Here is a 26183-nt window from a genome sequence, read left to right on the forward strand (position 1 = left end):
GACGCCCCTAATTTTTAATAGTCTTTTGTTCTTTTTCTTTAAAGTAATTTTATTTATTTTGTTGATTTTTTTTTATAAAAAAAAAAAAGATTATTAAAAATTAGGGGCCTCAGGCGATTAAATGTTTTAATCATAATTAATCACATGACTTCACTAGTTAACTCGATTAATCACACATTTTATATCTGTTCTAAATGTACAATTAAAAAAAATCTAGGTTTTCAAAGTGGGAAAAAATGCTAAACTAATAAAATAGTTAAAACTAATTTTTGACGTATATAGCCGTCAATGGCAGTGAATGAGTTAAAAATAAATAAAAATGAGGCCCTTGCTAAATGCTCAACATTTATTAGAATAAAAAGAGTCTGCTTACACGAGACAGATGAATACTGCAACAGGCAAGTATGGCACATCGTCAGCAGGAATCCCTGCACACACTCGTGCATAAACAGTCTCGCACATTTGTACTCGCACACACATGTGCACACGTTCACACAGATTACAGCCAAGTGAGTAACAAGAGGCAGCCGGCGTGGTTTTAGACTGTCCATAGAAAAGCTGTCGGCACCACAAACTGCAACACTGCAAATGCGAATGAGGGGAGGCGAGGCGGTTACGGGGGGGGCTTTGCACTCTCCGAGACCTGTTGGCTGTCTTTGGGCCCTTTTGGAGGGGTGGGCGGTGCGGTGTGTGTATCAGTGGTGTGCCCCGGGGGCCAGGCACAGTGGGGGCATGAAGCGAGTCAAGGTGCTGTCTCTGGATCACATTCCCATACGGATACTCTGGATGATCTGAAAGATGGCTGAAACCAATACTAGATGAAACCTCACAGTTCCATTTTTTTGTGATATGAAAAAAATTTAACTAAGCTAAATAATTTCAAAACGTTTACATAAATACACATTTTTTACACTTTAATGTCTTTATTTTTCTTCGAATGATAAAAGAAAGCTAACAACAACAAGCTGTATGCAGTACATACCTGATCCACACACAACAAATACAAAGAGGGCAAGCAGCCAGGGGCCCACTGGATACTTTTCCTCCTGCGGTCGCTATGGGAAACGCACACACACACCATTATCATTAGGACAGCAGAAGCGAGAGTAAAACCTGCTTTACTCTCCTAGTAGCATGCCGGTGTCAACAAAGGCACAGTTTTGCCTCAGTAGTAGCATGTAGTTGTCCTGCTAGTATGCCAAGATTGTTTATGGACAATTACGAGTTTACGCCACAAGTCAAAATGGCGGTCTTATTCGGTGAAAGGAAGCTCTATGCTCATTGAAAATGATTGGATTTTGGTAATTTGCTGTAATTTGATTTGTGAGGATTTTTTATTTTATTTCATAATGTGATGATAGTTTTTTGACTACTATAACAATCTACCTGATTTGTATGCTAGTCACAAGCAAAAGCAATACAATACGCCATTGGTTGTTGATTTGAATTACTTAACCTTTCATGTGAAATGTTCCTTTGATTCACAGACACACTTAACTCATTTACTGCCATTGAAGGCTGGCTATAGACGCCATAAATTCATTTTAACTATTTCTATTGGTTTAACATTTTTTTTCCACTTTTGTTAACAAGAGTATGAAAACCTAGAATTTTTTGGGGTACATTTAGAACAGATATAAAATTTGTGATTAATCGTGAGTTAACTAGTGAAGTCATGCGATTAATTACAATTTAAAAAAATGTAATTGCCTGACACCCCTAATTTTTAAATAATCTTTTCTTTAAAAACAAAACAAATATATTTTTTAATTATCTTTTTTTTTAAAGAAAACATTATTAAAAAATAGGGTTTTTAATGATCTTTTCTTAAAAATAAAATAAATATATATATATATTTTTTTTAATAATCCACATTAATCCTTTTTTTTTAAGAAAAGATTATTAAAAATTAGGGGCGTCAGGCGATTAAATTATTAAAAATGAGGGGCGTCAGGCGATTACAATTTTTTATTGTAATTAATCGCATGACTTCACTAGTTAACTCACAAATTTTATATCTGTTCTAAATGTACAAAAAAACAACAACAAAATATTTTTTTAATAATCTTTTTTTTTAAGAAAAGATTATTAAAAATTAGGGGCTTCAGGCGATTACAATTATTAATCGTAATTAATTGCATGACTTCACTAGTTAACTCATGATTAATCACAAATTTTATGTATTTTCTGATACAATAAAAAAAAATCTAGGTTTTCATACTCTTGTTGACAAAAGTGAAAAAAAATGTTAGACTACTAGAAATAGTTACAATGAATTTATGACGTCTATAGCCGTCAATGGCAGTGAATGAGTTAATGACAAACCATTTAACTTTTGTTTTTATTAACACACCATTTTCATGTTATCCAGTGGTGTAGTCCGCGTATACCCACTTCTTTTTCAGTCAGCAATTAGTATACCCACTTCAAAATCCCCCTGATGCACACTGTTCAGCCATGGCCTATCCTCCTCTGCCTCTAATTGGCTGGTACACCCTGCCTACACTGATTGGATTGGCTCATTTTTGCATGAGCCAATCAGAGGCCTAGTAGGGCGGGTTATGTCGAGGAAAACAATCCTTCAAATGCTCCCCCGAACCACAATGGTGACACTGAAATTTAGCTCAGGTGAACTGATTTGCCCTCGTACATGGGATACTTGAAGGCGACGTGGGTTCGGTTCCCGGGATTACACACTTAACTAAATGCTCTAGTTAAGTTTTCTAGTAGCTATTGGCTGGTACTTGATTTTTAAGTACCGGTAAATTAAATCACAAGAATGGGGACAAATAGTTTAAGATTCAGCACTATGTTTGTTCATTGTTGACTATATATCTGTTTAATAACATATACTTTATGTTTGCCTCATGATAAATACATTTTATATTATTTCAGGCTGCTTGTGTTACCAAACGATTTTTAAAAAGTCATGATAATTTTATTATTTTGAGCAAGCACAAATGACAGATTTTTAATTCTTACATGTTAAAGTCTCTAAAAGAGGATGTTTTTCTGGACCACTCATTTAAAAAAATTGGTGAAAATTGAGAGTATACCCACTTCACCACTACACCAACTGATGTTATCACCACTTCAATGTAATTCTCCCTGGCAAAACAATGTCAGTTCCTTTCTAACTCAGCCTTACAAGAACTTTTAGGTTTTATAAACTGCATTTTGTAGCTGTCTGGCTCTATTGCATCACACACTCCATTGACATTACTGGCATATGTTCTTCTCGTTACCATCTGTGTTGATCTTTAAAAAAAAAAAGAGGACAGATTGCTGGATTAATGGCACATATTTAACAGTGTTCTTTATTTGGTTGAAATGATGCAATCAAAGTGGTTGATTGAAATGTTGCTCAAAACCCCTCTATGGGTGGGCACTCATCAAAAATAAAATGTTCAAGTGTTAGCATCCTTATTTTACTTAAGCCTACGTCCAAGTCAGGGTTAGGAAGGGACAAGGAGTAAATATTAATAATTTTTATTCCTGATGATTATTCCACATGATTTGTGAAATAAGACTAGGTTGATGACTTCCTATGTGCATGATGAGCAGGAGCATCGCCCTGCTTCGTCTCATCCTCCTAACCCAGCTGGAAGATAGCGACCATGTAGGACGAGGACGTCACCCATTCGGGCTCATGTCATCATGCTGACAGTTTAATGGGCTCACCAGCGTCTTGGCCACGTTTCCTCTCTGCGTGATGTTCTTGCTGTGTTTCTCGTTCGCCATGCGGATCCTCTGTTTAGCCACCATCTTCCGTAACGTCTGCAAATGTAAACGTCCTCTCGCGACAAACCAGCCGGTTTTTCTTTTATTTATTTATTTTTATTATTATGAAGTAATCCGGAATATGTAGGTTGATAACACTAGCTTCCAGTGTATCAAGGTAGGAAATCTCTACCGGGATGCAACCGGAAACTCAGATGTTTTGCTTTCAGAATAAGTGCACATACATTGGTGTATAAAACATCAGTGTCCTTCCCCAACAACAGCATATATTTTATATAAAGATTTACAACATAATGCGTGAAAGTTTACAATACTAATTATCGTCTTTTTATTTTTCATCCATTTTACCCAGAGGAATGTATTTTTATTGTGGAATGTTTAGCGGAAGTCACACGGTCACCTCGGCAACTTTTCCTACAAAGTTCCACATTAAGTGGTCCAGAAGGAAGATTTAATTTGGAAAACAGAATTGAAAAGAACTTGAAATATGTACCACAACTTTTACTTGTCAACGTGTTATTGAATTAGGGAGACGGTAACAAGGAGATACTGAGTAGACTTAGAGAGTAAACATTCGGTGAGTTTGTACTTTGTCTTCTACTAATAAATATGAGTGACACAATTTTACCTACTGGTCAAGGAACCTGTGAAGCACAAGTCGTGTATGCATTTCCCTCTGCACCTTTGCCACCACAATCATAGCCATCAAAGTTAAGTGTAAGTATACAATTGATCAGTTTTAAGTTAACAGTGGTCATGTTAAAAAGGTTAACATTTACCCCATATTACTCTAATGTTGGGCATCGGAGTAGATTAGCATAAGCAGGTCTACCTCTTAGTTCTGAGGTTCACTTCCGGCCTCCATGCTTGGGGTTCAGTTTCTTCTTCTACTTGTAGTAGTGTATGAGGATGTTAGATTATTATTTTTTAATTCCCAATCAGATTTCACCCTAAAGGTGACAACAACATGACAGGATTTCACAAAAACAGTTGCTGATGAGCTAAATTCAACTAGCAAAGCATGTCTGTAGCAAGCTGCACACATTAATATACGGTATTCATCAGGAGGACGTCATAAGAAACGAGGAGATTGGAAGCAGAAGATCATTTTACCGCAATCCCAAAGGAATCAGGAGAAGTGGATAACTGGATAGAAGTTGTGCTGGGAGCCCTTCAACAAGGCAATGCATCCGTGTATTGAACACTTCGTACCAGGTATGGAATGTAACACTTTCTAATCTATAATATTATATTATTATTATTATTATTTTTTTTTAATATTATTTTTGGTTATTATTATAATATTATATTAACAATATTACAGCTGACTTGCGTCACATCCTCAGTTTGACAAGCTGTTTAGAGAGACCCGCTCCAGTTGCCTAGCAACTGCATCAATGTTAGTAGTCAAACAATGGAGGGACAACTTCAGTGCGTCACAGTAAACGGTGCACATTGTGACACACTGACTGGTGAACATTTGAATAAAAAAAAAAATAATAATATTGTATATGAAATGAAAGTAGGGGGTGTTTGGTTGTCTTTATTAGGGTGACGGGTGAGCTGGAGCCTATCCCAGCTGACTTTGGGTGAGAGGCAGGTACACCCTAAATTGGTCTCCATTCACCAGCCAGTCAGACGAGACATAAAAATATTCACGCTCACATTCACACCTATGAGCAATTTAGGCTGGAACATGCAAGCTCCGCACAGGAATGCTGGTGCCCAGATTCAAACTCTTGAGGCAGGCGTGCTAACCACTCGAGTTCATTGTGCTGTCTGTCGTTTAGGCAACCATATTAATGAAGCAGAATTCATTCAAATGTAGAAAGAATAGTTGCTACGTGCTAATTAGTTGTGCTGCTATATCGCAAAAAAGACATACGATAATGCATGTTTATAAAAAATAATCCTGGTTCTGAAAAGTTATGATCAGTATGGTCAGAATGTAGTTTGAACCATCCACCTGTTCAAACACTGCGCTTTTATATTTAGACATGCAGATAACACAATGTTCAAGTCGCAACACTGCTGTGACCTACTGTACGTGTCTTTGCTGTTGGCGAGCACAAATAAAAGGTTGCGGAAGGAGTTTACAACTCTTCTGGGCAATAATTATGCAAAATGTCAACAGGGATGGCATGCAGTAATGTTAGCGTGTAGCACGTGCGAACCAGAGGCTGCCGCTGACTTTCATGAGACAAATACCAGAGATGCTCGTGCAAGACCGTCGTTACGAGAGTCTTCCTATTTTAACCACTCCCGCTTATACTTTGTTCAGTATTTATATTGGAGAATACTTGACCCAAATTCTAGCTTGTTAATGTAAAACTTCTTCAAGCCTAGCCTAGCCTAAAAGCTCGCAGAAAAATATACCTCTAAAGGGTGAGTAAACAGTCGCTAAAGCTAGCAAAATAAACCTGAAACGCGAGAGATGAATTCAAGTAAAGAGCGACGAGCATGTCAAGGCGGAGGACGGAAGGATATATTTGATGTCTGCATGCGAGGCCGTTGCATGAACAACGCGAGCTCTGTTTGAAAACGTACAGGTGGCTTTGACTGGTTGAAAGTCATTACATCCCAGACAAGTGTGCTTCTTTTCTTGTGATTTGCTTTCCGACTCGCACTTGGCCTTGATGCTGCACTAATTGCACATCCAGACAGAGCTTCATGTGTGATTGTACAGTAGTGCACACACCCTCACACTGGCCTGACAGGTTTATGTGGCTCTGGTTCACTTGACATTTTGTCAGCAAACAAGGGTTTCGAATAACAGAGCAGTCTGGCTATGTTCATGTTGCTTGCAAGAGCTTCAAAATGACAATGTTGAAAAGGCTGTTTCTTAAACACATTTATTGATGCGCTTCCTGTTGCTCTTCATAGAGTATCTATGAATTAAAAAAAAAAAAAATGATACAAGTATGATTCACATCAAATAAAATGGGAAAAAAATTCTCTGTGATGCGTGCACTCATGGCAGACAACGAGGCACGCTAAAGAGGCCACAGTGGTGGAGTATGGAAGATGTATTTTTTAAGGTGTTAGCTAGCTAGCTTACAGGCGAATGGAGGCGCTCAGTTTTTTTTACTGTGGGGAGAGGCAACTCATGCTGGACCTTTTAGCTACACACAAAAATCTGGAAAACCGAAATAGTTGAAAACAGTTAGTTACCAGTTAATGCTATATATAGTTCCACAAATGAGTACAGCATGGTTCTCAGTCTTTCAATTTTTTTTTAGCAATTATCTTTAAACATGTAAAATGTGCCAGCATTTTTTTTTAAAAACATTAATTTAGGTACACTTTTAAAAAACAAAACATGTGCAATACATTTTAATAAATCATTAATTATTTTTATTATTTGTATTTTTATTATTATTTATATATATATATATATATATATATATATATATATATATATATATATATATTTATATATTTATATTTATATTAAAATCATTCACATGCTTTGATTATTTGAAATACATTTCCAGGTTCAAGATTTCATTATATTTTTCAATTTACATCTGTCAAAAAAAATTAATACAGACTTTGAAGGCGTCAATTCTGAATGTGGATTTTGTAACCTTTCAGAATGCAATATTTAGAATGTCAAAAATGGAAGGTGCGCTTAAGGTCAGTCATTCATTGTGTGAGTTACGAAATACTGGAGAATGACACGCCGACTCAATGGCAGTGTTCCGTTGGGTGGCTGAGTCACTTATGACTTGAATGAATTATTGACATCACTTCAACTTCATCAGAGAGAGTGCTTTCAAAATATTAAAAAAAGATGAACTAACTTAAAGATGAAAAGAAAGTCCCAACACCCATAAAACCTTCATGTATCCCCTATGAGTCCCCTCTTCAGCTATGTTTTAAATCCACAATTCAACATCCATAAATGTGTTTGTGGATGTTTCAAAACTAGCAGTTAATAAATGACTAATAGAAATAACCTTGACGGAACCCACATCGATAATTCATTAACACCGTAAACATTCTTCTGGAACATTCAGTATTTTATTTAATTTTTTCTTGGTGGGGGGGTTCTATGATTTGTGCCACATTACAACCCCAATAAATAACACTCCCCATTTTTTACAGTGTTGTATATTGTGACAGCCTCCTACATCCTCAACAACCACAGATGAGTCCGATGATTACTCAGCCCCAGTTTATCCTGATGATTAGCGGTCCCAGCACTTCTTTGTGTCGCTTACGTAGCTCCGGCCCAATTCATATTGTCCGACGGTGTTGAGACACAAAACCAAGCGCGCTCGATTTTGCAGCTAACCGCTGCTGTTTTACTCAGCAACCATTAGGGGAACAAAAGCTCCGTGGACAAAAGAGATACAATGCCGACAGGCATGAAAACCCGAGAGAATACAAGAACGAGTGGCAGGGGGTGCACACATATGCACTCTTACCCCGTGTGATAGCATGTGAGAAAACGCAGGTGTATTGGCACATGGAGACATGCTAACTGGAGTTTTATTTTTTTTAAGCAACAACAGACATTTAAGCACATACGGTACATTATGTTATTTACAGTTGTGCTTGAAAGTGTACATACCCTTGAGGTATGTCAACTTATGAGCGCAACTCTAAATGTACAAAAGCTAAACATGGCTTAACCACTCTAAAATGAATCGTCACCCAAATTTGCATGCGCATCTCTACTAATGTCAATTGACGCCTCTGAAAATATCAAAAACAATCGCCAGATTATTTTGGATTTTATGGGCATTGAGCCTGCTTCTCGCCGTATTGTGTCATAAGTTTATAACCAAATTGTAGGTAATATCTAAAAGCTAATTAGCGTAGCTAATCAGACAACTACACAATTACTGTAATTAATAATTATGAAGAGGAAGTGACATGCTGAGCCTTTTTTTAAGCCAGTGATGCACATTACAATATTAGCTAAATAGGTAAACAAAACAAATTTCAATGCTGTAGTCCTGACTTGAGTTATTTACTTTTAACGTTGAGTGAATGCATTCATTTTGTGTTTTTGTACATCCGCTCCTGCAAACATACACTAAATGGACCATCATTAAGTAAACATATTTTTCTTCAATGTTCACGCGACCAATTTGTGAATGTTTTGATGAACCTCTTCATGTTGACACAGATGTGCCTCAAAATAGCCCCAAATCGGGCACAACTCTCTCTTACAGAAAGTCAAAATCAACAACAGGCGTGACTACATAGATGGAAAATGCTGACAACAAATTTGTACAGTAGCTCCGCCGCAGTGTTGAATGTCTGTGTGTGCTTTGGATTGCTGCTCACAGGTGATGCCAGCAGAGAAAAGTGGGTCAAAACAAACTTTTGCACACTGTGAATGCAGCAATTCACCAAGATTGATTCATGTACCGACAGCATGCCGCCCTCAAATAAAAACATCTCTGCTCACCTGAGCATTCGTTATGACATGCAAACGGAAAAAAACCTCAAGCTTTCATGCGTGTAAAATTCAAACTAGGAAAGCCCTTGTGACAAGATAAACACGGGGGAAACGTGAGCAGGAGGATATATTCAGAGTCTCCACTCTGTGAAATTCCCAGCTCCGATCAGGCTTTCCGCCAATAAAAACGGTTTGTTTGCTGCTCGGGGGAAGCAGCAAACCACCAAATGTGCAAAGTGATGTCACATATACAGTAACTTTAACAATACTATAACATAAAATGACTTTCTCTTCATTTTAGTAGCAATTAATAATAATAATAATAAATTATATGTATGTAGTCTGACTATATATATAAAAAAAAAACATTTAAATGCTACCAAGTTCAATTTAAAGGCATATTGATTCACAGTCATGAACAGCAATGGACAATTTAGGACTCAACTGTATTGCACTTTGTAAAGTCATACAGTATAACAAATCATGATTTGATGCTTTAATGCCCATTGACGTGAGGCGGTGTGCCTTCTTTGGCCACAAGAGGGCAGCATGCTGTGATGCAGACATGCAATAATACACAATTGGCTCAGTAAACTGCAATAATATTGGTCGTATTTCGTAGAGGATGAAGAATATAGGCATGTGAGTATTGTTATTGTCTTTTCATACGTTACTACTGTAACGTCGTTTTTTTTTTTTCATTATCTGATTTATTGCGTTTGTGTTGTGTATTAGCATTAAGCTAGCTGACTTTTGTAAGTTATGTGGTTTAGTTAAACACACATTAATCAATTCATTTTTTTTTTCATGTTTAAATTTCAACTGGAAATGACAATACACAGCTTGAAGCAAGCAAATAGCCACGTTATTCAAGTATCGTTCAAAGGTTCGCTGCCAGCTTGTAACTCAAACGTTTTGCTTGCAACTCAAAACAAAAAAATAAATAAATCGGTCAGACATTGTATGTAGAAAAACTCGTAGGTCAAGGTATCACTGTATGAACATAAGATCTTTTTCATGCTAGCGTCATATTGTTGCTAGGCAGATTTTTTGGGGTACAAAGGACAGAGAGAAACAACAGGACCATAGTCAGACCAAGCCACATAAAATGTCTTCACTTTTGTTTACAACACAGGGTTTATACTACCTTAGTATCAATACTTCAGGTTTTAACATCACTTAACAGCAGAGGCGCTCAAAATCTCCTCACATGTTTTCATGTTTCATCGGTTGTTTCTTTTTGTTTTGTCAGCCGGTGAAATGGAACCTCAGAAATGTGTGTGCGTGTTTGTGTAGTGGATTTGCCGTTTTCCATGTCTGAGGTAAACCGCAGGTCAAAGACATGAAGCAGGGTATGTTCTCCCGATGACATTGGTGGCTTATTTTGTCATGTTTTGTTGTTAGTTGTTAAAACATTTGTTTTTTTTACTGTTTTCGATAGATGTTTAAGTACGCGCATTTGGATCTGTTATTTAAAAATTGCGCAACATTCATTCATGAATTTATTACAAATTCTTCAGAAAGAAAATGTGGCAAATTTATTGAAAATCTGGCTTGAAAAAAATAAAAACAAAACTTAACATGATTGATTTAAGGGTAACATAACATGTCATTTTTGGATAATTAAGGCCTTCATTTTGGAAAATCAGATGGTAGATTTTTTTAAGGCTGCCCTGACTGTCGCTAAGTTCAGGGTGTACTCCACCTCCTGCCCAGTCAGCTGTAATTAATGGATGGACTGTTTTTTTTATGGTGAGCCTCACAGTTTTGAGGTTCTGGGTTCGAATCCTAGCTGCGGCCATCCTTGTGTGGTGTTGGCAAGCTCTCACAGTGCTTGTATGGGCGTTCTCCCACATTCCAAAAACATGCTGTGAATGTGAGGGTAATTTCTTGCATATTTGTTATATGTGGCCTGTGATTGGCTGGTGATTAAGTGACTAATAATAACAACTATTGTTACATCTGAGTAAATGCCCTAAAGGCTCCAGGTCAACATAACTAGATCCTGGTAGCTTTCATTTTACATTGTCAAATGATCACTTCTACAGCATTCCTAGGAATTCACAATGTCCCATCACTAGTGAGCTATTTTTAGAACAGGCCCACCAGCTACTCATGTGGTCGGTGGAGGCAACTATAATGGTGATCCCTGGTGTACACTTCACCTACTGACGTGGCTTTCCAGCAGAGTTGCTCTGCAGGGGCCATTCGAGGCAACGCCCACGTTGCGTGTACTGTAATGTTTAATTACTTTGGTTTCACTCAGGCATACAAACAAGCTTTTGTGGCTTGGAACTGTCATGCTGATGATAGTCACGAACACACCGGGCTCTATTCCAGTGGCTCATATGACCACGGGCTGCGTGTGTTTGTGTGTGAGCTAGTGTGTATGAGTCCTGTGGGAGAGATACGTGACACCACAAACTTGGGAACATGTCGTGGGAACAGGTAATGAAAGCACGTTAACCAGATGACAAGTCTTGTCGTTTTCAATTTCAATTGGTGGGAGGGGCATTATTTGCATTTTTATAAAAAATATTTATTGTGATGTAATCCGCCCATCCATCCATTTATTTACATCTTATTCTGTTATTCAGAAATGAACCCAAATGATTGCTTCCAGGCCAGCAACTTATGAATAAAATGCAAAAGTAGTCCAAACCCAATAAAGAAGCTGAGGTGTGATTTTCAGGTAGCAGCACTGTGCTAATTGAGCCTCCAGTATTAGACAGTGTGCATGTAAACGTGCGGACTGTTGACCCAGATGGAAAACCCACGACATAACTGTTATTACAAGTGCTCTCATCTTTGTCATCAAAACAAATGTATGCACAGTAAATTTGCATTTAAAATTCTTGAAATGCAATATTTAAAAACCCATAAACGGTAAATATTTTCATATAAGTTAGCTTCATATTAGGGGTGTTAGAAAAAAATCAATTCGGCAGTATATCGCGTTATTACAGCGCGCAATTCTCGAATCAATTCGATATGCGGCCGAATCGATTTTTAAACATCAATTTTTTATGGCAATATTCAACAAAATGTCTTACTTAGGGTTAAGATTCACCTATTAAGCATGGAAAAATGTTATATTAATGGAACATTAAGCCTTAATATTTTATTTCAGTGCTGTTCAAACATGAAACAGACTGCAACCATTGTGTATTTAATAACCACCACAAGTCGGCTAGCTTAATGCTAACGTATAATGAGAAATAGACGGGCTAATAAATGGCATCTGTGGCGGTTTGTTTATCGACACTTAAAATAACATAGAGTGCTATTTTCCTCATTTAAAAAAAAACACATTACAGAATTACATTTTTTGGGGGTGAGACTGGAACAGATTAATGGCATTTCCATTCATTTAAATGTGGACAGATGATTTGAGTTGCAATCATGTCAAACATATCGTCAACACAGAAAATGGCATGTCATTTTTTGACCTCTCAATTCTGTCATTTCTTTCATAGCCTTAAAGACCCTGAGACTGAGTCAAATGCATTTCTTGTTGACTTGTTGTCTCTGGCACATCATTAATCAGGACCCATGCTGGAAAATGTAAACATTGACTGAATGCTATGGGTGAAGGGGAGCTGCTGGCAGGTAACTGGGTCAATAATTTACAGCCCGCTATACAGCATGTCCTCATTTAACCTTTTAAGGCGAGAGGAGTGAGGCAGTGGAGGTAAACCGCTTAGCTTGCATTTCTTTGTCCTTTATTGACACTTACTGTCAGACTCTTACAGTTTTGTGTAAATCTACACGCTGTACTGTACTGTGTTCACCTGACAGCTTTCTGATAATAGGTCAATCGTAGTTTCTAAGCACTGCTGTTGCAGTTCAGGGAACCCATGCTGGTGCTGTGTGTTGTCAAATAATTTACTTGATTGACTACTTAATTCATCATTTATCTGTCACATGGTGCCATCAAACTTGTATCATGATACACGAAAGAATCACTACGTAAGTCAAGTTGAGTTATAATTAACGTGATTTAATGTAATAGTTTATTTTTATTGCCTGCGGGGTATTAATATAATATTAATACTAATGTCAAAGTTAAAATCTTGGCTCTTGACTTTAATGTTTGCCTTTCAGCAGAGCCGTATATGGAGCAAATTGCGCCCTCTTGTGTTTGTTGTAGCAACAGCCAGGCACTAAGTTTATGTTGTGACGGCTGATATATTTGTGGGGAATTTGCAAGAACTTGAATCAAATGAAGAGCAGATAAGACAGTATTTATTTACTTTATTAGTAGCATAATGGGCCACCACACAAATATGTTTCAACTATAGAAATAAAATCTTTAAAAGCTATTATTATTATTAGTAGTAGTAGTATTATTGTTGTTATTATTATGCAAAGGTCATACAAACTGATATAATTTCATTAACTTAACAAAATAAATGCAGTTTCGTTATTTGTACAACAGGGGGCGTCAAACACTAAAATCCCAAAATGTTTTCACCTCTAATTGCTAATCGCCAAAGTTCCACAAATGGCATTGTTTGTCTGATGTTATCCGCCCTCTAAAGTTGGTTTTCTCTTTTTTTGAAGGCTTCTCACGCCACTGAACAATGCTTGTGGAAGTGTGCGTGCGAGTGTGCGTGTTCCGTCTGTGGGAGGCAGGGTTCAAAAAGTGACATAGAAGAACACGCGCAGTCACGCACACTCCTATTATGCAGTTGTGTGTGGCTGTGCGTGTGAGTGAGCGTGTGCGTGTATGAGGGTGCGTGATTACGTGGAAACAGATTGCAACTTGAAAGTTAATGTTTTAGGGTAACACATGGAAGTTATTCAAGTAAGGGGCGTTGGCATCATTTCATAATGTGGGCGGGTTTCTGGGGTAGGGATAAGCCGACTTTTATGAGGCCAAATAACTGAACATAAATTCAGTTATATAGTTAACATGAATTAATGTAATAGTTTATTTTTATGACAAGTGACGAGTGTGTGTACCTAAACGTATAGTTGTCAATATTGCCTGTAGGGATTAATATAATACTCATGTCAAAGTTAAAAACTTGGCTCTTTACTTTTATGACGTTTGCCTTTCTTGAGCAAATTGCGCCCTCGTGTGTTCAGGCACAGCATTGTATGCAGGGGTTACATAATTCCAAAGGGATTTTTTTAAAAATATATATTGACGTTAAATTGGTGACAATTTCACTTTTCTTAATCAAAACCTAAGCGTCATGCAGCAAATTTCTACAGGTACGTGTTAAAAATAATAATCATCATTATTATTATTATTATTATTATTGTTGTTGTTGTTGTTGTGGGGGGCGCTATTATTTTGAGACCATATCCTACCAGTAATGTTTAACACATTTAATTTTCTTATAAACAACAAGGCCACTAATGTCTTCCTTATTTTCTTATTGCTAATTGCCAAAGCGAGACGCAGCACGTTGGGAATTCCATAAAGGACATTGTTTATCTGATGTTATCCGCCCTCTAAAGATGGTTTCTTCTTCTTCTTTTTTTTTTTTTTAAGACTTCTCACGCCACTGAACAATGCTTGTGGAAGCGTGCGTGCCAGTGTGCGTGTGCGTGTGCTATGGGTGAAGGCCAGGTTCCAAAAGTGACACAGGAGAACACACGCAGTCACGCACACTCTCTTATGCAGTTGTGTTTGGAATACGTGGAAGTGAGCGTGTGCGTGTATGAGGGTGCGTGATTACGTGGAAACATATCAACTTGAGAGTTAGTGTTTTAGGATAACGCATGGAAGTTATTCAAGGGAGGGGCTTAGGCGTCATTGGAACATTATGTACAAAGCGTGGAGCACAGATTCAGAGCAGCATTAAAATGCTGTAGCGAGCAAGTAAGCTAACAGACTGGAGCTAAAATAATACAATTATGCTAACTTGTAGAATGACGAGAGCAAATGCTTGTAATTAGTAATATTTTTCCACTGCACTTGTTGATTTTTGCCTAATATGCAAATAAACCTCACTAGGAAGCTATTGTGCTGCACTAATAACACTACTAAACCGTATTTGTAGGCTGTAGTTAGCTTGTAGCCTGTAGCTAGTAGTCCTACTAGCTAGTATTAAAATGCCCACTGTCTAGGCATTTTGTAACCTCACTAGTACTGCTAGTTTTTTTGTTTTACCTACAAGTACTGCGTGTAAATTTTTATATATTTTTTTATCATACAAGCACAAAACAATGTTATAACAATAGAAGTCTTATGCAGTATGCATCACTATTGGCTGCTGAGGTTTGCTTACCACCTGAGAAACACACAGGCCACATGCTTCATATAATTTATTTTCTTATATAATCGTTTTAATTAAATGTATATATTGTTGTGTTTTGATATGAATATTTTGTTGCATTTCTTTACTTGTTGGATTTCTTATGATATTTATTATTATTTTTTTGTATGATGGTTCACTTCAGTTAACTCAATACAGGCTTCGGGTTGCTTTAGAAGTGCAATCAGAAGTTCAAAAATCTCAAGTTGGATCTGTGGCAAAAGGCAATGTGATAAAATGATGTTAACAAATGCCCTCATAAAGATTTTAGGAAATGTCAATCGTAGGGGAAAAGAGCGAAAGTGCCGCCAAGCCAAGCCCACTTGTTTGGGGGTGGGGTACTAAAGGCATGCTCAAAGTAAACTTTGCACTGCTTTGCCCAAATCGGTTGTATAAGCTGAAAGCAAAGCCCTCATGACTTGCAAATCTTTAGTCACCCACTGACTGAGAGGAAAATAAAACACACTTAATGCTTGAACCATGTGAAAATATGACCAAGGTGGAAGGTACTGTAAGTAAAAGTGCAAAGTTCCATAAGACACAATTGTAAGTGGGTAACAAGAGCGTGACAAGACCAAAGCATGCACAAAAAAAAAAAAAGACGAGAAAATAGACAAAAGCACAACAGCAAATGATTAGCTGGCATAATCTTACACCCCTATGTCTTGCTTTGATTACATAATGCTCCATAGTTGCCTGATAAAACAGCTTCCAGGATCGCATGCTCACACACACGCACACGCTTCAACTGGAAAAAGTTGCGAGTCGGTCTTCCACGTTTTTTTTTTTTTGTCGCTTTTGCTCGGAGGCGATGATTGTCAGGGTGTGGTTTTCCGCACTGGGGCTGCTGGCCGGGCTCTGTTGCTCCTTTCTGGGACCTGCCGAGGGGAGGAAGGTGCTGGTTATTCCAGTGGATGGTAGTCACTGGCTGAGCATGAAAATCTTGGTCAAGGAATTGACGCGTATAGGACACGATGTGGTGGTTTTGGTGCCTGAAAGCAGCCTGCTGATGAACAGCTCAGAAAGCTACAGGACTCAGGTCTACAAAGTGCCCTACAGCAAAGCTGATCTGGACCGATCGTTTAAGCAGCTCCAGGATAGCGTTTTGGTCAACGAGCCGTCATTCAACAATGTGTTTTTCAACGTGGAGCTTTTGGTTAACTTCACGACATTCCAGGAAAAAGGCTGTCGAAGTCTTCTCAACCATCAGGATTTGATGAGTCAGCTGAAGAATGAAGGCTTCGATCTGGTGCTGACGGACCCTTTCCTCCCGTGCGGCTCCATCCTGTCTCGTATCTTTGGCATTCCGGTGGTTTACTTCTTGCATGGACTCCCCTGCGAATTAGATTTGAAGGCTAACCAGTGCCCTGTTCCCTTGTCATACGTTCCCAAATTCTACTCCGGCAACACAGATGTCATGACCTTCCCGCAGAGGGTAAAAAACAACCTCTTGGCTTTGTTCGAGCTCTATTTGTGTCGCGTCATGTATGCAAAGTTTGATGAGCTGGTCAGCGAGTATGTGGAGGAAAGCATGACTTACATGAAACTGTTGAGCCACGGCGCTATTTGGCTCATGAGAAACGACTTTGTTTTGGATTGGCCCAAACCTGTGATGCCCAACATGGTTTTTATCGGCGGCATCAACTGCGCAAAGAAGCAGCCCCTTCCCGCGGTGAGTATTCCAACGACGTATCACATCTGGATTCACTTAAGGCATATTATGTAAGTTACAGCACGTGCTTCCTCTTTACAAGGTCAGGCTTAGTTGGACCTTCATTGGTGGCCAGTCAGCACCGGCAAGGCCCTAAATACAATCAAAAGCACCTCCTAAATTCTCATACTTGCTCCATGAAATTGTACACTATTCTCGAATGTGTCTAGTATGTGTAAATAATAACCAAACCATCCAAATGTAAGTGCTAACTTGGACTACTGTGTATTAGAAATAGGACTGGTTCTTAAACCTAGTGCTTTTCAACCGCAGTCCTCGAGTACCCCTATCCAGCCTGTTTTCCATGTTTCCCTTAGCAAACACAGGTGTTTCAAACAATCAGCTAATCAGCACACTATGAAAAAGGTTGGGTCAAAAATGGACTGATCCTCTACTTGGGTCGATTTGACCCAATTTTGAGTCAAGAAATGGCTCTTTCAGGGCAACTCATAAATATTGGTCAGATCCTTTACTTGGGTCAAAAAAATTGGGTCATTTTATATAAAATAACCCAGAAAGTTGGGTCATAGTGACCCATTAAGTGGATCGGTCCATTTTTTATCCATAATTGGGTTACTTTTGACCCAACCGTTTTTAAGAGCGCTTGCGAGCTCTGCATGACGCCTGATAACGATCCTCAGGTGTGTTGGCTGAGGGACAAATGGAAAACAGGCTGGACCAGGGTTGAGAACCACTGCTTTAACCAATCAGATTTCAAGTTTGTCCTCACAGGGGCCAGAGCGATGGCCCTCAATCACGCCTGCACACACCGCGTCAAAAACAGACACAACATAGTGTTTTTTGTTGTAAAACTTCACATCATGTTTATTGGGTTAATTATTTAATGTTAAACATTCCGGGTCAAATTGACCCAAATAAGAGTGAAAAAATTGATTTTTATTATTTTATTTTATTTTTTATTTTTTTGCTATGTCTGTCAGATTGACAGACAATTAAAATGGTTATGCTTTTGTAACATTAAACATAGCCTGGGTCAAATTGACCCAAATTATAGTTGAAGATACAAATGCATAGTTGTTGTTGTTGTTTTTTTTTTGCTATGAAACTTCTCATTAGATAAAATGGTTCACTTTGCCAAATTTTCAATTAAAATGGTTACTAACATTTATCAGAATGCTTTTGGAATATTAAACATATCCCGGGTCAGATTGACCCATTTTAAACTCTGTCAAATTAACCGACAATTAAAATGGTCCATTATTACATATTTGCACAGAAAACTATTAATCATGAGCAATAATTGATTGATTTTTATTTGGTGAAACCAAATTTGTTGGCACCGTCATCGGGGCGCTGTTGGAACACTAAACAAAGCCCAGGTCAAATGGACCCATTTCAAATTTAAACAAGTACAAGCATTAGTATATCCTGATGGAACATGTTAAAATGGTTAATGTGAAATATTTACAATGAAAGTGGCTCATGTTTATTGGGAAGCGCATTTTATCATTAAATATAGCCTGGGTCAAATTGACCCAGGAACATTATTGCTGTTCTTGTTAAATTATCAAAATGTGGAATTATAATCACTCTACATTCACTTCATTTATTGATTTTATTTTTATTTTTTTAATAAAACAAGTATAAAGTACATGCGCCATGTAGATTAGCAAAACTTCAGATGTGGTGCAGTTCTTTGACCCATGCCTCGGCCCAAACATAACACTTAATTACAACTGTTTGAGTAGTTAATCAAATCAGAGCTAACCATTTGGAAACCTACAGTATAGGATTATTCGGGATTAAGGGATTTCTTCTATAATCTTGTTTGCATGTTTATCAGATCAAAATTCTGTTAGAAAAACATTTTGTTCCCCCTCCCGTCTTGCAACATATGTGAAACCTGCCCCATTTGAAGTAAACATTTGGACATTGGCCAGTGTGGCAGGGATTCTAAGTAAAAGTACATTGACTCGAACCCGCTGTCTGCTCATGTTGAACCTGAAATACGGCAGCCATGTTTGCAAAACACACTTGTTCTACGTCTAACGTTCCGACAATAATGCCTTGCTCGATCCTGGCAGGATTTGGAGGAGTTTGTGGAAGGCTCCGGGGAGCATGGCTTTATTATCTTTACCCTGGGCTCCATGGTATCCAATATGCCGGAGAAGAAAGCACAACAATTCATCGAGGCCTTTCGGCAGATTCCACAGAGGGTAACGGCAACAATAAATGATATTTTCACACTACATATTGAAATTTTACATACAGTGAATGCATGTGTGTTTTTTCAGGTTGTGTGGAGATACACTGGAGCTGAACAGAAGAATATGCCCAAAAATGTTAAACTGATGAAGTGGTTACCTCAGAATGATCTTTTAGGTGTGTTTGGTTAAATAGTCAAAATTATGCAGACTAGTAATAGAGCGCATTTTTGACGACAATTTAAAATAGTCATATTTTTTATTAAATTTTTCAATTTTATTTCTTGTCAGATATTTTACACTACAATGTGTCTTGAGCTATAAAGTGAATTCCTTCTTTAACATTGTACTTGATGATGCTCCTCAGCTCACCCCAAGGCAAAAGCGTTCCTCACCCATGGAGGGACCCACGGAATCTATGAAAGCCTCTGCAACGCCGTTCCCATGCTCATGTTCCCACTGTTTGGGGACCAGCCGGACAACGTTCACCGCATGGTGAGTCGCGGCGTTGCCGAGACGCTCGGCATGTACGGCGTGACCACGGACAAACTGCTGGTGGCTCTGGATAATATTATCAACAACAAAAGGTAAGGCGATGCTGATGTGGATTGGTTGAGAGTAACCAAAATCTGCGACCACCAGAGATTCTGATGTTGACAGTTGAGATGTGTTCATAACAGTAGTTTGTCGTGTCAACATGGGGTAAAAATAGAAACACTGCTGAAGCTGTACAATGTGCATCTTGACCAATAATATTTGAAAAATGTACATAATTCACAAAAAAAAAAGAAGTTATATTGGGATTTAGAATAACATTTTGTAAAATACCACATTCCAGTAGTGAATTTAGTTTTCCATTTTTAGTGGCCATCAGTGACATATTCATCAATACAATACACTACTCATTGACTTTCAACTAATATGTAATTGCTTGCGTGCAGTTACAAAGAGAAGATGGTGAAATTGTCCGCGATACACCTGGACCGCCCCGTGCAGCCTTTGGACCTGGCAGTTTTCTGGACTGAGTTTGTGATGAGACACAAAGGAGCCGCACATCTACGTGTAGCTGCACACGATCTGAACTGGTTCCAATACCACAGCCTGGATGTCATTGGCTTCCTGTTCACTGTGGTTGTCGCTGCACTGTGGCTGACTCTCAAATGCTGCTTGTTCTGCACCCGCAAGTGTTGCAAAAAGAGGACCGCCAAGAGGAAATCAGAGTAAAAACTCTGGCATGGATGTAAAAGTTGTATAATGATTGTAATGGATGTTGGTGTGTGCCCTGTATGCGCGCAGAGAAAATTTTAAGAGGATCTCTAAAGAATGTACTGCAACTATTTTTGACTAAATGCTAAAGCTAAGCTAAATCTGCTTTTGTATATTTTTGTTTTGCTGAACAGTTTCTATTGTCAACTGTAGAAGAGATTGATTAAAAGAAAAAAATCAGTGATAGGCTCAATTCCTACATTTATAGTCAAAGTTAAAGCTTTAAAGCTTTAACCTTGACATCAACTCTTTTTCCCTTTTTTTTTAGAGAGGGGCAATATATTCCGAGAAAAAACTCCCAATATTTGCAACATTATACAGTGGAAAATTTACGAGAAATAAACTCGGATAATTGAGACATTATAAAGTGGCAAATTTGTGAGACGACACGACACCGCAATCCCTGCTAAAGCAATTACTATCTCCTTCGAAAACCTAACTGAAAAGTATATAATTTAACGAGTTCTTCCATTTTAGGCGTTTTGCACTTGGGAATTGTGACTTGGCACACAAAGTAGGCTATTTCTTTTGGGGGGTTTTCTCGCTTATCTACGAGTTTATTTCTCACAAATTTGCCACTTTATAATGTCACAAATATATATATATATATATATATATATATATATATATATATATATATATAAAAATCTTAAATTTACAGTAATATACCTTAAAATGCTATTATACATTTAAACATAAAATAAACACATTACATTTTTAATTAATTAATTTAAAATTAAAATGTACTTTCTAGCATTTTTCCAATTAAGCATCTCTGTGTCTCTGTATATTAATGAGGCATAGTTTGTTGGAAAACTAATGGATTGGTAAACAATTTTTGGACGATTAATATGAGTTAAATGTAATCTCACGCTCTGCTAACACCTCCCTCCCATTAATTTCCTGTGTGTGTGTTGGGGGGGTTGTTGATGACTAAGAGTGTCTGTCTTTCGAAATGAGTTTAATCTGTCAGTGTTCCACCTGCACATCAGTCATGATGCGTTTTTATTGCGCCATATTTGTCCTTCATCAGATTTCCTGGTTTGCAGGTAAATTTAAATTTCAGTCTCTCTTTATTCATTTCTATGAAGTACAGTACAAATGTTAAAGGGGGGGGGGCAATGGAATCTGCATATCAATTTCATTCTCTTTCTTCATATCAGAGGCAACAGGGAGCAGCATAGTAGGCGGTAAGGTTGCAAAGGCTCATTCCAAACCCTACATGGCATCACTGCAGGTCCGCGGAGGTCATGTATGTGGCGGGATACTAATTCGTAAGGACTTTGTTCTGACTGCGGCCCACTGCAAGTGAGTTGGTATCCTGGCACCAATTTTAAAATGTCTCCTCCGACCAGGCATTTTTGAGCTCACATTTCCTTCTGAAGTGTAAACATAAACTTGGGTTTGATTTTGCTGTCCTGGAACACATTCACTTGTATCAAGACACATATTGTTCGTCTTGGTTATTAATTAAACGTTTGTTTGTTCCTTTGGTTGTCAGGTATGAGGCACTGACAGTCATACTCGGGGCACACAACATAAGCAAGCAGGAGAAAAGCCAGCAACGGATCAAGGTGGCCAAGTTTTATCCTCATTCAAAATATGATGGAAAGTACAACAACGACATTATGCTACTTAAGGTAAACAGAATAAGTCTTAGCCTACGTGTAAAATATCATTTTCACACCGTTAAAAGCAGTGACAATCAAAATGTAGAACGAGGGCTCCCTCTAGTGGTACTTACCCGAATCACTGAATTAAATGTTCAAGTTGCATGTTTCAGTGACTGTCTTTTTACTTTAATCCAGCCCATTAAATTTACAGTATTTTACTTTTAAGTACAACATTTTTTATTTATCTTATTGTATGTCATAGGTAGTAATTACATAAATATCACATAGTCCAACAAAGCTTTTTTTAAATATATATATATTTCATTTAATGTAAAGTCGTGTTAGAGGTATATGGACACAGCATTTTTTTAAGTGGCACTTGGTGTAAAAAGTTTGAAAACCACCAGTTTGAAGCATTCAAATGCGAAGTAGCTGGGGTGAAAGTGCGAAAACTGCAGTCTACAAGATTGTGCCACACAGTGACAACAGACAACAATGATCAATTGTCATACTTTGCTCTTTTACAGTTGGAACGTGATGCACAACTCAACAGTTATGTCAAAGTGATTGCATTGCCCAAGAAGAATGAGAAGAAGATCCCAGCCAATACGAGCTGCACTTCAGCTGGCTGGGGCCAAATTGTAGGAGGAAGTAAGGGGGGGCCCACTTCAGATGTACTGAAGGAGGCCACCGAGAAGACAGAATCCAACTTTAAATGCAAACAAATTTGGCAAGACTACTTTCAGTCAGATCACATGATATGCACCAGGCCTGATAAGAAGGGAGGGGTTTGTTGGGTAATGCAGACATCTATCACAAATTACCACACAGTTTACTCACCAACAAATCATGATAATCTTTCTAATCAATTTCCAAGGGGGATTCTGGAGGACCATTAATCTGCAAGGGCAAGCCTCAAGGAATAACAGCCTTCGTTTACCAAGATGACTGCAGCGATCGCAAGCATCCGCATGTCTTCACTAAAATCCACCACTTCCTTCCCTGGATTCAGGAAGTGATGTGGGGGAATGTTGCTGCATGAGCACATTGTAATATTTGTTTACTTGTGAAATGCTTACTAGATGGCATGTTAACATAATAGCTCTTAGTTTTTGGAAAAGCACAGATTTTCCACATCTCCCAGTATTGTCTGCTTACTCGATAAATAGGATAAATAATATGCGTTGTCAGCTGTGCGGCCTAAAATAGATGTCTACTTTTCCAATGGGGTAGATGCCACGGACTTCCGGGTTTTAAACATCAGCCGTGTGGAACTGCTGGCTGCGTTTCACACTCAAAACATCTTCTACACCATTCAAAACAATTCTTGTGATTTTTAGTGAAAAAAAAAATCATAAACTGTAAAAAAAATAGAACATTGGATATCTTTTTTGTGTCATTTCCAGACAAAAATGTTTAAAAGTTGCCTGGAGCATGTTGACTTTTTTTTTTTATAGCCTACATTCAGAATGATTTTCAATCTTTAAAATAAATGTGCCATTTAAGGACAAATATGCTTTTCTAAACTAAAAAAAAAAGTATACATCTGGTTTAATTTTGTCAATAGGGTTTATTGAGCACACATATAGGATGACACATTTTTAATGATTTTTAGCATTAAACAGCTATTTCCATCACAAGACAGTGTGCATGTTTAACAGGTTTACACATAGAATTTAATTAAAATTATTGTTATCGTGTAAAAGTATTTGTACAAACAATAAATGAAAGTGAAAATATGTTGACAGCGATGGATAGAGAGAGGTGTGCGGAAAATCAGAGTTCGTAAAAGTTGGACAACAAACTGCGTTGTCAGTCATAATGCAAACTCTTGAAGTTGAAGCGCTTTCGGTCTGTGAAGCCTGTCATCTGCGAAAACACATAAGACGCTTTTATACTTCAAGACTTTGTTTTCTTTCTTTTTGACCAGCAGAAATAAAGACTTTCAAAAGCACGACTCACCTGACTTGGATCTCTTGTGAAATATCTTTTTTCAATCACCTGTGTGCAAATACAGTATAAGCATTTATTACATCACAAATGCAGTGTTGGTTTCTGGTATGTGCAGTATGTGCGGGCCCACAGGGTGTCATTGCTGGGGGAACGGCAAGACCGCCGGGGGGGAGGAAAAAATGCTGTGTGAAATCGTTTTTTATTGTGTAACGCATGCCATGTTAAAAATGTACGTTTGTATGGGGAATTTGCACCCCCTGGTGGTCACTTTCTGCAGAAGAGATGCCTTTTCAAAGTTTAAAAAAACAAACCTCACAAGTTAGTTACAGTTAAATTGATTTACTTTCTGCTTAGTTTAGATGACCAATAGGGGGAGATTTAATAATAAATGGGTTTTAGTCAATCTCACCTTGTCAAAGAATCTGCTAAGCTTCACTGCATTGGACGTGCCTGCAGCCAAGTATCTCAGATTGGTGCAGTCCTGGAGAAACAAAGCACACTTTTCATACGCAAACACTTGGAGATGGTAGATCTAGACCAGCTGGATAGGGGCTCTCGAGGACCGAACTTGAGCACCCCTGATCGAGATCTTGTTTGTCTATAAACACACGAGATGGTTGGCATGCACAACCACTAGGGGTCGCCAGAGCGTTTGAGTTGTCACAGTCGCAAGCTATTGCAGATCTAAAAGCAGGTTAAGGAATTAAAAAACGTTGATTTACGAGATTGATCTCCTCCGCATTGAAGTCCTCGGATAAAAAGGCTGTCCGTGTGAGAACCTCACTGCGTTTATTCTCGGGAATCTGGTCAAACTTGGTGCCGATGAGCAGCAACGGCACTGGGTTCTCTGCAAACTGTTCACGGTCATAGTCACTGCAAGAAATAATATAGTATCACTTAAACCAGTGTTTGTCATCCTTTTTTTTTTAGGTTGGGAAGTACTGGTGAATAAAAATGCATACCCATTCGAGACAATGACCCCCGTTGGAGAGGAATCTTTGTTTAAAGCTTCCAGTGACCAGCGATAGAGGTTCTGAGAGGATTTCTTATTCGTCAGATCGTGCACCAAAATAATTCCTGAAATGATGAGAGGTTAAACTAACAAAGACAAACCATGGCTCTTTGTGTACTACAAATTTTGTAGTGACATGGGTGCAACCGTACCGTTGACTGAATTGTAAAAGACAGCTCTGGTGCTTTTGATACTGCTGGCACTGCCGACCGAGCCACCGACATCCCATAGTTCAATATAGTATGTCTTCTCCTCTGGGGTTCCCTCTTTATAGTCTTGGACCTGAGTTGCAAAATTCACAGGGCATTTAATCTAATTATTCAAATACAAAATAGACGGTTACCAAAACCAGCAGCGTTATTTGTTTTATTCTCAATTAAAGGTCAGCTTACCCGTACATCTACCGAGCATCCAACAGTCCATGACGGATTTCCTAAAACTTGGTTCTGACACAAAAGATGTACTAAGGAGGACTTTCCTACACCTGTGGACAGACAGAGCAGAATGTATAACAATGAAGAATTGAATGGAATTAATAACACCTCCTTGAAAAATAATACAAAGATGGAAACCAAGTTGTAGTACTATCACTATTAAAGTCAGCACATCCACATTAAATATATGTAAATAATGAAATATGTTTCTGCAATTCCGAGGTTTAGCATGCATTACTATTCTACAGCGTCACTTTTTGCCTTGCATTTAAACATACTAGTAGTAGTAGTACAGGCTCCATCATGTCAAGCTGCGAAAGTTTATAAACTATTGCGGCACAGAAAGGCATTATAAAATATATAAATGCATTGCCTTGAATATTACGTTACTCAAAAAGGACGTACTTACCGGAATCGCCTAAAACTAACACCTTTACTCTATCAAGAGAAGCCATGGTCTGACACTCATAGCTGACTGTGGCGTCCCGGAAGAAAACATCATAAGACCCGCCCATGTTTGATATACTTTAATACCATTGGTCATTTACGAACCTTACGTCTCAACATTATACCTTCTCATTGGCTTAACACACTCACATCAGCCAA

At 38.1% G+C, this 26183-nt stretch overlaps 4 protein-coding genes across 6 annotated transcripts; 2 read left to right on the forward strand and 2 right to left on the reverse strand.

Moving 5' to 3' along the window:
- Positions 1–343: 343 nt before the first annotated feature.
- Positions 344–3893, reverse strand: serp2 (stress-associated endoplasmic reticulum protein family member 2). Its single transcript, XM_077580353.1, has 3 exons — positions 3682–3893; positions 983–1055; positions 344–802 (listed from the first exon to the last, which is right to left on the reverse strand). Exons 1-3 carry the CDS (start codon positions 3763–3765, stop codon positions 762–764), a joined length of 198 nt encoding a protein of 65 aa, XP_077436479.1. The 5' UTR covers positions 3766–3893; the 3' UTR covers positions 344–761.
- A 262-nt stretch (positions 3894–4155) lies between these two features.
- LOC144060351 (granzyme B-like) lies at positions 4156–24132 on the forward strand. 3 transcript variants are annotated; one of them, XM_077579810.1, is made up of 7 exons: positions 4156–4318; positions 4382–4458; positions 4807–4956; positions 21729–21873; positions 22067–22205; positions 22706–22975; positions 23056–24132. In XM_077579810.1, exons 3-7 carry the CDS (start codon positions 4926–4928, stop codon positions 23218–23220), a joined length of 750 nt encoding a protein of 249 aa, XP_077435936.1. In that variant the 5' UTR covers positions 4156–4318; positions 4382–4458; positions 4807–4925; the 3' UTR covers positions 23221–24132. The 3 variants fall into 3 exon arrangements, with proteins under 3 accessions (XP_077435936.1, XP_077435935.1, XP_077435934.1); XM_077579809.1 differs by lacking the exon at positions 4382–4458; XM_077579808.1 differs by lacking the exons at positions 4156–4318; positions 4382–4458; positions 4807–4956 and adding an exon at positions 20882–21614.
- Positions 16028–20747, forward strand: LOC144060350 (UDP-glucuronosyltransferase-like). Its single transcript, XM_077579807.1, has 5 exons — positions 16028–17095; positions 19180–19311; positions 19390–19477; positions 19667–19886; positions 20241–20747. The coding sequence occupies exons 1-5, from the start codon at positions 16145–16147 to the stop codon at positions 20521–20523; spliced, it is 1674 nt and encodes a 557-aa protein (XP_077435933.1). The 5' UTR covers positions 16028–16144; the 3' UTR covers positions 20524–20747.
- Positions 23729–26089, reverse strand: rabl3 (RAB, member of RAS oncogene family-like 3). Its single transcript, XM_077579811.1, has 8 exons — positions 25987–26089; positions 25536–25627; positions 25296–25425; positions 25094–25208; positions 24854–25004; positions 24541–24612; positions 24141–24179; positions 23729–24047 (listed from the first exon to the last, which is right to left on the reverse strand). Exons 1-8 carry the CDS (start codon positions 26030–26032, stop codon positions 23991–23993), a joined length of 702 nt encoding a protein of 233 aa, XP_077435937.1. The 5' UTR covers positions 26033–26089; the 3' UTR covers positions 23729–23990.
- Positions 26090–26183: the final 94 nt, after the last annotated feature.

Source organism: Vanacampus margaritifer, chromosome 11 (genome assembly GCF_051991255.1).
Source record: "Vanacampus margaritifer isolate UIUO_Vmar chromosome 11, RoL_Vmar_1.0, whole genome shotgun sequence".
NCBI classification, from domain to species: domain Eukaryota; kingdom Metazoa; phylum Chordata; class Actinopteri; order Syngnathiformes; family Syngnathidae; genus Vanacampus; species Vanacampus margaritifer.

Excerpts from the sequence above, each read along its gene's own strand:
- serp2 (XM_077580353.1), bottom strand. The coding sequence starts at position 3,765 with ATGGTGGCTAAACAGAGGATCCGCATGGCGAACGAGAAACACAGCAAG. Across the intron at positions 1,056-3,681 it reads GAAACGTGGCCAAGACGCTG|CGACCGCAGGAGGAAAAGTA; the intron begins GTGAGCCCATTA and ends CGTTTCCCATAG. Across the intron at positions 803-982 it reads ATTTGTTGTGTGTGGATCAG|CCATCTTTCAGATCATCCAG; the intron begins GTATGTACTGCA and ends TATTGGTTTCAG.
- LOC144060350 (XM_077579807.1), top strand. The coding sequence starts at position 16,145 with ATGCTCACACACACGCACACGCTTCAACTGGAAAAAGTTGCGAGTCGG. Across the intron at positions 17,096-19,179 it reads AGAAGCAGCCCCTTCCCGCG|GATTTGGAGGAGTTTGTGGA; the intron begins GTGAGTATTCCA and ends CGATCCTGGCAG. Across the intron at positions 19,478-19,666 it reads ACCTCAGAATGATCTTTTAG|CTCACCCCAAGGCAAAAGCG; the intron begins GTGTGTTTGGTT and ends GATGCTCCTCAG.
- LOC144060351 (XM_077579808.1), top strand. The coding sequence starts at position 21,521 with ATGAGTTTAATCTGTCAGTGTTCCACCTGCACATCAGTCATGATGCGT. Across the intron at positions 21,874-22,066 it reads CTGACTGCGGCCCACTGCAA|GTATGAGGCACTGACAGTCA; the intron begins GTGAGTTGGTAT and ends TTTGGTTGTCAG. Across the intron at positions 22,976-23,055 it reads AGAAGGGAGGGGTTTGTTGG|GGGGATTCTGGAGGACCATT; the intron begins GTAATGCAGACA and ends TCAATTTCCAAG.
- rabl3 (XM_077579811.1), bottom strand. The coding sequence starts at position 26,032 with ATGGCTTCTCTTGATAGAGTAAAGGTGTTAGTTTTAGGCGATTCCG. Across the intron at positions 25,209-25,295 it reads CTTTTACAATTCAGTCAACG|GAATTATTTTGGTGCACGAT; the intron begins GTACGGTTGCAC and ends TCATCATTTCAG. Across the intron at positions 24,180-24,540 it reads TTAGCAGATTCTTTGACAAG|GTGATTGAAAAAAGATATTT; the intron begins GTGAGATTGACT and ends ATTTGCACACAG.